Source organism: Prionailurus bengalensis, chromosome D3, assembly GCF_016509475.1.
Source record: "Prionailurus bengalensis isolate Pbe53 chromosome D3, Fcat_Pben_1.1_paternal_pri, whole genome shotgun sequence".
Lineage (NCBI taxonomy): Eukaryota > Metazoa > Chordata > Mammalia > Carnivora > Felidae > Prionailurus > Prionailurus bengalensis.
The window spans coordinates 21,962,531-21,974,656 of record NC_057356.1 but is presented as its reverse complement, the minus strand read 5'-3'; the positions used below and the strand labels follow the sequence as shown (position 1 = coordinate 21,974,656).

Genomic DNA, 12,126 nt, shown 5'->3' with positions numbered 1-12,126 from the left:
GATGCATCTGATCCACGTCCTCCCCTTCTGGAATCCCAGTCTAGTGCAGGAATCAGACCAGGAGAGAGTGAGGACACAGTGGGGTCTTGTCTGTGACAGAGAGCGCCCACAGGGCCCTAGGAGGCTCTGCCAGAGGATATAGCCATCCCCAGCGTCATCTGGGTCCTGGGTCAGCCAGTTCCAGGAGGGGGTTGTGTACAGGGACCTCACGGGACTTTGCTTGAGCAGCTGCTCCCACAGGGCATCAGTGGGTGGGAGCCCCTCCAAATTGCTGCCCTGGGTCCCTCAGCCCAGCTGAATGTCCCAAACTGGAGATGCCCCATTGGAGAAGCAGCCTTGGGGTGGCTGCCCCTGGCACCTCACCGGAGGTGTCTGCACAGAAGGTGGCCATGTCCCCAGGAGGCCTCAGGATTTATAAATAACTTGCCTCCCCTTTTGTGTTCCCTGCAGAAAAGCTGAGGGTGGAACCACAGGCTCAGTGGACTGGACATCATCAGACAATGTGAGTGAGAGGGAGAGACCCCAAGGGTGGCTGGAGGGCAGGCTGACACTTTGGGCTCAGGGCCGCTGGGGCGGGCTTGGTGCCCTGGCTGCCTTCCCCCTGCTTCAGGTGGAGCCAGCCTGGCCCTTTGCCAACCATATGCCAGTGGCCAGCTCCGTCCTCTAACCGCACTGGGGTTAGTGAGGGCCAGGGCGGGAGGGCTGAAGGGGCATGCTGGCCTCCACTGATAGGCACATTCTGCCTCTCTGGCAGGTGCTAGATGGTGCCTCACTTGTGCCCAAGGGCCCCTCCAAAGTCAAGAGACGTGTCCGCATCCCCGACAAACCCAACTACAGCCTTAATCTCTGGAGCATCATGAAGAACTGCATCGGCCGGGAGCTCTCCAAGATCCCCATGCCGGTAGGGGGCTGGGGCAGGGCAGCCTCAGTGGGTCCTGGTAGGCTCTCTTCTCTGCGTGGATGGAAAGTAATGGCCTGTGTGAAGGGCAAGTGGCGCTGGGTGTCATTTTCTTGATGATACCCAAGGAGCATGTAACAAATTATCAAATTGTGTTCAAGGACATTGCCAAAATCCCCCCAACAGCAGAGGTCTCAGGCTCTGAGGGAAGGAGCTAAGGAGTGATGTGGGGACCTCCAGAGTGCCTCTGCACCTGACAGAGCCTCACGATGTCCTGACTGTCCTGACCTCATAGACAAGGGGGTGGCAGGATTGGGCCGTGTGTATGGACGGGTAGGCCCCCCCCCTCTGTGCTGGGATCTGTCCCTGGCACCTACACCATCCTCGTGCCACCGGGCTGTGATGGCATCTCCAGGAGGAAGAGTTTGGGGGTTCTGGGCCAGACTTGGTTTCACTGTGTACGCCGGGACAAACCCCTTGTATCTCTGGCCTCTGTGTCCACATCTGCAAAGTGGGGAGAGTAACAGCACCCACATAACAGTGTTTGGGAGGATGAAAGGAGAGAACACAGGGAAGACTGGCTGTGCCCAATGGCTGGCCAAAGGTTGCAGCCCAGCATCACAAGGAGTGAGCAACCCTGCCATGTCTGAGGCCAGGTTGGAGGGCAGGGGCATCCACAGGAGCTTTCAACAGAACGCTTGCAAAATAGCTCAGAATAAGAGGGAAAACCCACAATCTGTTCATTTGTTCATTCACTCACTCACTCACTACCTGATTCTATGACTCAGTGCTCAACAAGTCAGAAACCCTGGCCTTTATGGCATTTACATTCTAGGACGGGAGAGTGACAGCAACCATCATGAAAGGGTACGAGGTACAGCAGGTCAGAAAGTGGTGAGGCTGTGGAGGAAACCGAGGCAGGAGGCACTGGGGAGGTGAGTGCATGGAGCCGCTGCTGTAGACAGGGTCATCAGAGGAACCTCACTGTGAAGGTGCCATCTGAGCAGCAGTCTGCGAACATCTGAGGAAGGCAAGGGTGCTGTGCCCACCCCAGGTCTGTGCCGGAAGCAGTGGCCTGACCGCCCACCCGCCCGCCCGCCCGCAGGTCAACTTTAATGAGCCCCTGTCTATGCTCCAGCGGCTGACAGAGGACCTGGAGTACCACCACCTGCTGGACAAGGCGGTGCACTGCACCAGCTCGGTGGAGCAGATGTGCCTGGTGGCCGCCTTCTCCGTGTCCTCCTACTCCACCACGGTGCACCGCATCGCCAAGCCCTTCAACCCCATGCTGGGGGAGACCTTTGAGCTGGACCGCCTCGATGATATGGGCCTGCGCTCCCTCTGCGAGCAGGTGAGGCCCACTCACACTCCACCCGAAATGCTCCTGCCAGGCCTGGGGGGCAGGGCGAGACGAATGGGACCGGCTTCTGACCCCAACGTGCCGGTGCCCACAGGGCCAAACCAAGGTCCAGGCAGAAGGCGGGCCTCCTGCAACAGGGGCAGGTCCAGGAACGTGCCATTCCAACAGGCCTCCCAGAGACACCTTGGTAAGGACAGAGTCAGGGCTGGTGTGCCGGAAAGAGGACGTTCCCCCTCCCAGCCAGGAGCCATGTGGCAGCCGTCGAGGGACATGTGCGAGGGTGCTCTTAGGGAGTCCCGGTGGGCTAGAGTGGGGAAGGTGGCAGGCAGAGAGAAGCCTGCACCCTGTGGGGCCCCTGGTCAGGGACGGTGCAGGTCTGGGGTATGAGGAGCTTCTGGGGCGCAGGGGTCCTGTCCTGGGCGTGGTGGGGGTGGGAGGGACAGAGGCCAGCTTGCTTCCATCCCTTCTCCAAGCCTTCCCCGCAGAGATGTGTATTCTCCCCACAGAGCAGAGCCAAAACCGGGCCCTGCAGTCTGGGAGCCTCAGCAATAGCACCTCAGCCTTTGGCACCCTTGTCTGAAGAGGGGTGGTTCTCTTGGTCCCTCCCTGGTGCTGGGAGGACCCAGGCAAGTGCTGTGTAAAGGCACCCAAAATAGAGCTTCCTGCTTGGGCTGCTGAATGTTAGTGGTGTGCCAAGCACTGTTCTGGGATTACAGTCTGGTGGCTAGTTTAAAATGCGCATTCTGGCTGCAGTGTAGCCCTACAGGAGGCGGTTGTGGTGGCCACACCAGGAGGAAGCGGGAGGGCAGAGCACAGGCATGCTTAGAAAGTAGAGCTGGAGACTGGCTCATGCTTTGGATGTGGGGAGACAGGGCATGGGAGCAAGGGAGGCAAGGGAAGGCAGCAAGAATGATCCCAGCGTTCTTGGCCTGAACTACTAAGTGAACACATTTCTTCACTCAGTAGAGTTGACGAAGTGCCCACAGTGTACCAGGTGCTATATAGGCTGCTGGGAAGTGAGCAGATGGGGCACCTGTTCTCATGAGGGGGGAGGGAAGGATAGGACTGTGTACATCAGATGGTTCTGGCTCATTTAGAAAGCCAGCTGAGGCACAGAGGGAGAAAGGCACACAGGTCAGAGAGGAAGCAGGGGGGCAGCCAGAGGTCTCTGGTTCCATTCCATGTGGCAGGTGGAGGAATCATGACACCTGACTTGTTTTATGGGGTCCCCCTGGGTACAGCAGAGAGTGAAGCCCGAAGAGGCTTTGTGCCACCCACTGTGGCCTGGTGAGGGAGAGGGATGGATTCTAGATGCATTTGCTAAGAATTAGAGGGGGAACACAAGAAAGAGGGCCAGGGAGGACTCCAGAGAATTTGGTGTGAGCAGCTGTTAAGACTAGATCATTGTGGGGTGCCTGGGTGGCTCAGTTGGTTAAGCCCCCGACTTTGGCTCAGGTCTTGATCTCGCAGTTCGTGAGTTCAAGTCCCACGTCGGGCTCTGTGCTGACAGCTCAGAGCCTGGAGCCTGCTTCAGATTGTGTCTCCCTCTCTCTCTGCCCCTCCCCTGCTAATTCTCTCTCTCTCTCTCTCTCTCTCTCTCAAAAATAAACATTAAAAAAAAAAAGATTCTATCATTGGCCTGCAGGAAGCCATGACACAGAGTTCCAGGGCCAGCCCCTTGGGGGTCACGTCCCTGAGTTTGCCAGTGGGGTAGGCTTTAGGGCATGTGGGGCCCTGACTATAGGCGACAAGGAGTGGTTGGCAGGTTTGGCCTGTGCTTCTGAGACTAGAAAGGAAGTGAGTGCCACTGACAGTGACAGGAGACAATGAGAGATGCAGGCAGGCATGTCAGGAGCTCTGGTCAGTCCAAACAGCCACCTGAGTGGAGGTGTCCAGCGGGCAGCCGGGCTGCGAGGCAGGAGCCTGAGGCCATGATACAGTGACAAGGTGCCCTAGGAAGTGAGAAGCCTGGGAGAGGCTGAGCCCAAGCAGCCTGCGACCAAAGGAGCCACAGAAATGAGGAAAAACAAACAAGGGGAAGTTGATGGGGGTGTCCTGGCAGGTGGGACAGCCATCAGGGGCACCCTGGTGTCTGTGAGAGGAAGGTGGAGGTTCTGGGGGCCCCATGTGGGTGTGCACAGCTGGCTGCACTGCCCTCCAGGCCCAGGACAGGACACGGACATGGACTCCCATGACGGAGCATGCTGGCCAGGAGGGAGGCTGGGTCCAACTCTGCCCCTCAGTTGAAATGGCTTCCCCAGCCTGGGCCTCCTGTGTAACATGGCACACTGGTAGAGGCTCCCCTTTGCAGGCAAGTGGGGAGGCTAACTAGAAAGTAGGCACAGAAGCCTTCGGGAGAGCATCATACTTCACTTCCTAGCCCTCGGCACAGCCTGTCACAGGTGCGTCCTTGAGGCCAGGCTTTGTCATCACCCCATTTCATAGCCCGAGTCCAGCATAGAGATGCCTCAGCCCTCTTCTCTCGACCACAGCAAGGCCAGGACAGCCACCCAAGCTGGTCCCACTGCCACACCCTTGCTCTTCCACTCAGAGCACCATCCTTCCCAGCAGCTGCTATGGGTTTGTGGCCCGTAGAGGAGCAGCCAGGCCTGCTCCCAGGGCCATGGAGCCGTTCATGCCGAGCACAGGGCAGGCTGTCCCTGCCGGCTGGTTGGGGGGCAGGCCTGGGCCCATGTCAGCAGACACTCATGTCCTGTGGGTCTGGTCTCAGGTGAGCCACCACCCACCATCAGCCGCCCACTACGTGTTCTCCAAGCATGGCTGGAGCCTCTGGCAGGAGATCACCATCTCCAGCAAGTTCCGGGGAAAATACCTCTCCATCATGCCGCTAGGTGAGCTAGAGCCCTGTGCTCTCCCAGGACAGAAAGACATTCTGGATAAGGGGGAGGGTTTTGCCAACCCAGAAGTCATATCAGGCCTCTAGGAGTGACATTAGTCTCTCTGCAAGTCTGCTCCCCACCTCCCCAAGCTTCCTGGATGCCTCCCTGGCCTATGTCCTGTCCCCAGTCTACATGAATACTGCTTCCACTTGTCAGGACCCTGGGACTGTGGGCAGGCAGGCTGGCTGGGGCCTAGCATGACAAGCCCTGACCTCTGACCCTGTATCTGGCCTCCAGGTGCCATCCACTTAGAATTCCAGGCCAGTGGGAATCACTACGTGTGGAGGAAGAGCACCTCGACTGTGCATAACATCATCGTGGGCAAGCTCTGGATCGACCAGGTCAGGGGGTGCCCTCAGGGAGGGGGTGTGTGGCCCGGAGTTGGGCCGCTGACCACTACCCTCACTCACCAGACAGGGGATATCGAGATTGTGAACCATAAGACCAAGGACCGGTGCCAGCTGAAGTTCTTGCCCTACAGCTACTTCTCCAAAGAGGTCGCCCGGAAGGTAAGCAAGGCTGCCCCTCAGGGTCCCAGGGGTCTGGAGCGGGGGGAAGTGCAGGCCTATGCCAGAGTGCCAATGTCCACAGGTAACAGGAGTGGTGAGTGACAGCCAAGGCAAAGCCCACTACGTGCTGTCAGGTTCGTGGGATGAACAGATGGAGTGCGCCAAGATCGTGCAAAGCAGCCCCAGCAGCCCCGGCTCGGATGGGAAGCAGAAGACAGTGTACCAGACGCTGCCAGCCAAGCTGCTGTGGAAGAAGTACCCGCTGCCGTGAGTGGGGCTGCAGGGCTGGCGAAGAGCACAGGGGGAGGGGGAGACGGAGGCAGGGGACCCTGCTCGGCCAGACAAGAAGTGAGCGGCGGGCCCTGGGGTTGGGAAGATTCTGTCCGCATGGAGGCAGAGACCTTGTTGTGTGCCTGGCATCCCAGGGTGGGAGCCAGACACCCAACTGTAAGTAAGCGTGACAGTCTCGGGTGGTAACGAGTCCTATGCAGAGACCTTAAGCAGACTGATAAGCACAGAGTCCCCACACTCCAAGGAATGAAAACCAAATGTGAAAATAAGTACAAGAAATAGAAAACTATAAAAAGCGGTACAGCAGATTCCAAAGAGCACAAAACAGAAACTCTACAAAGGAAAAATTAAGTAACTGAATTTGAGAACTCCATTGGGAAGGCTTAACAGAATCCATCAACTGAACCCAGGTCAGAAGAAATAAACACTTCAGACAGACAAAGCCTGGCAAAGACAAGAAGCTAACAGAGAAAGCTTACCACCTCGTGACCCGGAGTGAGTCCCTGGAGCAGCATCACCAGCAGCCCAGGAGCCCGTAAGAGTGCAGAGTGTCAGGAAGATCCCCAGGGCAGCTGTGTGCCTGTCACGTTGGAGAGCAGGGTCTAACATCCTTCTAGTTAGAGTCCAGAAGGAAAGGGACCATATCTGAAGAGCAAACATCAGAGAATTTTCCACACCAAATCCACACAGTGGAACTGTTGACACTAAATCAAAGAGGAAATATTAAGCAGCCAGATTTGAAGAAGACATGTATTACTTTCTGAGGGACAGACAGGCAGCTCTGTCCTCCTCAGCAATAGTGGAAGCTTGAAGACAGTCAAACAACATCTTCCACGTGCAGGAAGACTCCCCGCCAGCCTAGAGTCCTACACCCAGCAAGAACACCTTTACAAAATGAAACTGAAATAGGCACTTTCAGACTATGACTGAAACTCCTTTCGCCACCAGCAGGCGTGTATTAAAGGATATGCCTCCTGCGGAAGGAAAGTGATCCCCGAGGGAAGATCTGAGATGTATGAATGAAGAACAAAAACTATGTGAACGTAAGTCAACAGTAAATAAGAACAGCGATGTCTTGTGGGGTTTAGAATCTAAACAAAAAAATACAACTGTGTGATCGCATAAGTAGGAAGAGGGAAACTTCTCAAAGGCCTTTCTGTTACCCAAGGAGGGCAAGATGCACATGAACTTTTGGCTGTGTGAAGTACGCATATTGTAATTCCTACAATAACCACTAAAATAATGTTTACTTGGAATCCAGAAGGAAAAGAATGAAAGAAAAATGGAAAGGAGAGAGAAATAGTTAAATAGTGGAGATAAATTTCCCAGAATAAAAACAAAGAGATGGGAGACCTTGGGTTGCAGAGTTAGTAGAGTTTCAGAGAGAAGAGAGAAAGAAAAACTTTCACCTCGACCACACTATAGTGAAATTTAAGAATACCAAGGAGAAAATTCTCATAGCTCCCAGAGAGGAGTACAAGAAGATTGCAGTCAAGGATGAAGAATCAGATTGACATCAGATCTTTCTTTAAAAAAATGTTTTTATTATTTTTTGAGAGAGACAGAGCATGAGCAGGGGAAGGGCAGAGAGAGAGAGACACAGAATCCAAAACAGGCTCCAGGCTCTGAGCTGTCAGCACAGAGCTCGACGTGGGACTCAAACCCACAAACTGTGAGATCGTGACCTGAGCTAAAGTCAGACATGTATTACTTTCTGTGAAGTACACATGTGAAGTACTTCCTACATTTGTAATTCCTACAATAACCACTAAAATAACGTCTAATTGGAATCCCAGAAGGAAAAGAATGAAAGAAAAATGGAAAGGAGAAATAGTTAGACCCTGCTCTCCAACTGAGCACCTGGGAGCCCTGACATCAGATCTTTCAATAACCAATATTTGGAGTAATATTTTCAAGGTAATGAAGATGAAAAAATTAAAAGGTTAGGATTTTTAACCAACCAAGCTATCATTTAAATATGACGACATAAAAAAAAAAGTCATCAAGCAAACAGCCTCAGAAGGTTTGCCACACAAAACGCACAATAAAAAAGGTATTAGACATAGTACTTTAAAAGGGGGAGAAAAAAGTCCAGACGTTGCCGCAACAGACACATGAAGTAAAAGCTGTGTTTTTTTTTAACAATTACTAAGACCAAAGAAAAAGAGAAAATATTCCCATAATAATCCAGAACTTAAGATGTAGATAATGTTGACATGACAGGGTTTGAGGAGAGTTGAAAAGGAGGCTGAGGGATATGAAGGAATGCTGAGTTCTTATTGGAAGGAAGAGACAAATATAAGATGTTTCAAATAGTAAGAAAAGACTAAAAAGAAAAAGTACAAATAAGAACGGTAAATCAACACAGTGGGAATAGGCCCAAGCATAACAAATATAAATTGATGACACTCACCAGTCGAAAAGCAAAATACTGATTGAGTGGATTTTTAAAATCCAGATACATGCATCTTCTAAGAGATGTCAAAGACAAAAATGTGCAAAGGTTGAAAGTAAAAGATTGACATATCATGGAAACACTCACCAAAAAAGCTACAATAACTATCTTCAAATCAGACAAAATAGACTTTAATAAGAAAAAGACATTATTAGGGATGGAAGAGTTGCTGCATGATAAAAGTCTGAGTTCTTCAAGAAGATCTAAGAGTTCCATTATGCAGGCAATGAAACAGCTTCAAAAATATACAAGCATGAATTGATAGTAAAGGGAGAAATTGATAAATCCATCACTGTGGTGGGAGACAGAGAGATTTCAATACACCCCTCTCATTTGTTGATCGGTCGGCAGTGGGGGAGCCAACAAGGGTCTGCAGGAGATCAAAACAACACAGGATGCCAACATACTTGCAGGTGCAACAATCAGAGAACATACTTTTTACCCTAGTAGACATGGAGTGTAGGCAAAAGTCAGTCATGTACTGAACCCTAAAGAAAGACTCAACAAAATCATAGGTAGTGTACAGACCACATCTATGATAAGACGGTAAGTCAGAAGTTATGAACAAGGTGACAAAAAGCCCCACAGTGTTTGGAAAAAGTCTCCACATGTTTGGAAAAACTTGTTACGCTGCTAAATAATGCATGGGTAAAATAATAAATTAGAACGGGAATTCTAAAATACCTATAATTGAGAATGAAGAGATATCAAAACTGGCTGGATGTAACAAAGGCAACACCACAAAGGAAATGGATTGCCTTAAATAGGCACGTAAGTGCATTAATTTTGAGACTTTCTTTTCTGAGTTTCTAATTGAAGAAATTAAAGAAAGTTCAACATACAAAACCAAAGAAAGAAGAAAACAGACTTTAAAAATAAGAGCAGAGGGGTGCCTGGGTGGCTCAGTCAGTTAAGCATCTGACTTCAGCTCAGGTCATGATCTCACGGTTCGTGAGTTCGAGCCCCACGTCGGGCTCTGTGTTGACAACTCAGAGCCTGAAGCCTGCTTCAGATTCTGTGTCTCCCTCTCTCTCTCACCCTCCCCTGTTCACACTCTGTCTCTCTCTCTCAAAAATAAACATTAATTTTTTTTAAAATAAGAGCAGAGATTAATGAAATAGAAAAAAATAAAATAGAGTTTAAAAAGCCAAAATTTGATTCTTTGGGGGGAAAAAAACTGACAGAAAACTACTGGCAAGACTGATGAAGAGAGAGTATAGAAATAAATATTATTTTTTAATGTTTATTTATTTTTGAGAAAGAGAACATGAGCAGGGGAGGGGCAGAGAGAGAGGGGGAGAGAGGGGGAGAGAGGATCTGAAGTGGGCTCCTCAGTGCTAGAGCCTGATGCAGAGCTCAAATTCATGAACCATGCAATCATGACCTGAGTTGAAATCAGATACTTAACCTACTGAGCCACCCAGGTGCTCCTAGAAATAAATATTAAAAAAGACTTTAATAAGACATATAAAGTACAAAGAGATCATTAAAATTCAGAAGCACAAATTAGAAAAATAAGAACTGAGTCCAGAAGAAATAAAAAGCCATGAGTAGTCCTATAATAATTAAAGAAACTGAAGCAGTAATTTCAAAATCCCCACAAGGAAAACACAAAGCCCAGATAATTCTGGAGGTGAATTCTACCAAGTTTTCCAGAAATATATTATCCTAGTATTGTATAAAAATCTTCCAGATCAAAGGAAAAGAAGAAATGTTCCCCCTTTCTTATACTGTGAGGCCAGGATAACACTGATGTTGAACTAAGCAAGAAGAGTAGTAAGAAAATTAAAGTTCTGCCCTATTTCACTCATGAATATATCAGCAAAATTCCAAAACAAGACATCAAAAAAATCCAATCCAACAGTGTATAAAAAAGAAAACAATCAGTCCTGTTGAGTTAATCCTAGGCATGCAAGGATGATTTTATATTAGAAAATCTATAAATTAATTCATCACATTAACAAATCTCATTAAGAAAAAAATGTTTTTTTATTTTAAAAAGGGGCACCTGTGTGGCTCAGTCGGTCAGATGTCCGACTCTTGATTTTGGCTCAGGTCATGATCTCACAGTCATGAGATCAACCCCCACATCGGCCTCCACACTGAGTGTGGAGCCTGCTTAAGATTCTCTCTCTCTCTCTGGGCGCCTGGATGGCTCAGATGGTTAAGTGTCTGACTTTGGCAGGTCATGATCTAATGGTTCATGAGTTTGTGCTTTATGTCAGGCTCTGTTCTGACAGCTCAGAGCCTAGAGCCTGCTTCAGATTCTGTCTCCCTCTCTGCCCCTCCCCCACTCACACTTTGTGTTTCTCTTTCTCAAAAATAAACATTGAAAAATAAAATTAAAAAAATATATATTCTCTATCCCTCTTCCTCTGCCCCTCCCTGGGCTCATTCTCATTCTCTCTCTCTCTCTCTCTCAAAAAAAAAAAAAAAAAAAAAACAACCACAATCTCCGTAGATTCAGAAAAAGCATTTTAGGTATCTTAGTATAAGGTTAATATGCAAAAGTCAATTGCATTTCTATACACTAAAAGAAAACAACTAGAAAATACAATTTAAGAGAAGACAATTATAGGGGCACCTGGGTGGCTCAGTTGGTTGGGTATCCAACTTCAGCTTGGGTCATGATCTCACAGTTTGTGAGTTCGAGCCCCGTGTTGGGCTCTGTAATGACAGCTCAGAGCCTGGAGCCTGCTTCGGATTCTGTGTCTCCCTCTCTCTCTCTGCCCCTCCCTTGCTTGTGCTCTCTCTCTCTCTCTCTCAAAAATAAACATTAAAAATTTTTTTTAAAAAAGAGAAGATAATTATATCAGAGAACATCAAGGACCTTGTAATGAATCTTATATTCAAGATCTCTATAGGGAAAATTATAAAACTTTACTGAGATATCAAAAAAGAGCTAAATCAATGGATAAAGATACAGTGTTCATAAATAGAAAGACTTAGTATTACAAAGACATCAGTATCTAAAGAGTAGATCAAACAAAATCGCAATGGTGATTTTCACTGCTTGATATTAATCATTTTTAAATTTATACTTAAGAATAAAGGGCCAGAACATTTCTAAACAAGAACAACAGAGAAATAAGGACTAGCCCTACTAGACATCAAGACTTACTTTGAAACTGGAATAGAACAGTGAGCCTGGAAACAGACCCATGGATGTATGCATCTTTGGTGTATAACAAAAGTAACATGGCATCGTGTGGAAAGATGGCACTGTTCACTGAAGGAGGTTGGGGAGATGGTTACCCTTATGTAAAAAGATTAACTGAATCTCTCCCTTACATTGTAACAGAAATTGACTCAAGGCAAAGGTCTTACAAAAAGTATTAAGCTTAACTTGCTGTTAAGCAAGAGGTTAAACTCTAAGGGAAAATATAGATGAATATCTTTTAGACCTTAAGGAAATACATTTTAAGACACAGAACAGTACTTATGCATTCAACTATATTAAAATATTTTTTTCATTAAATTTTTCTTCAACAACGTGGATGGAACTAAAGTGTATTATGCTAAGTGAAATTAGTCAGAGAAAGACAAATATCATATGACTTCACTCATATGTGGAATTTAAGATACAAAATAGATAAACATAAGGGAAGGGAAGCAAAAATAATATAAAAACAGGAAGGGGGACAAACCATAAGAGACTCTTAAATACAGAGAACAAACTGAGGGTTGCTGGAGGGGTTGTTGGTGGGGGGATG

The 12,126-nt window shown here is 48.5% G+C and overlaps 1 protein-coding gene across 2 annotated transcripts in view; it reads left to right on the top strand.

Moving 5' to 3' along the window:
* Positions 1-12,126, top strand: part of OSBP2 (oxysterol binding protein 2) — a 177,194-nt gene that overhangs the window by 160,158 nt on the left and 4,910 nt on the right. For both annotated transcript variants that reach the window (XM_043559251.1, XM_043559250.1), the window contains exons 6-12: positions 451-502; positions 755-901; positions 2,004-2,249; positions 4,990-5,110; positions 5,396-5,499; positions 5,572-5,667; positions 5,750-5,934. In XM_043559251.1, coding sequence (XP_043415186.1) covers positions 451-502; positions 755-901; positions 2,004-2,249; positions 4,990-5,110; positions 5,396-5,499; positions 5,572-5,667; positions 5,750-5,934 — 951 coding nt within the window. The remainder of the gene's footprint in view (positions 1-450; positions 503-754; positions 902-2,003; positions 2,250-4,989; positions 5,111-5,395; positions 5,500-5,571; positions 5,668-5,749; positions 5,935-12,126) is intronic.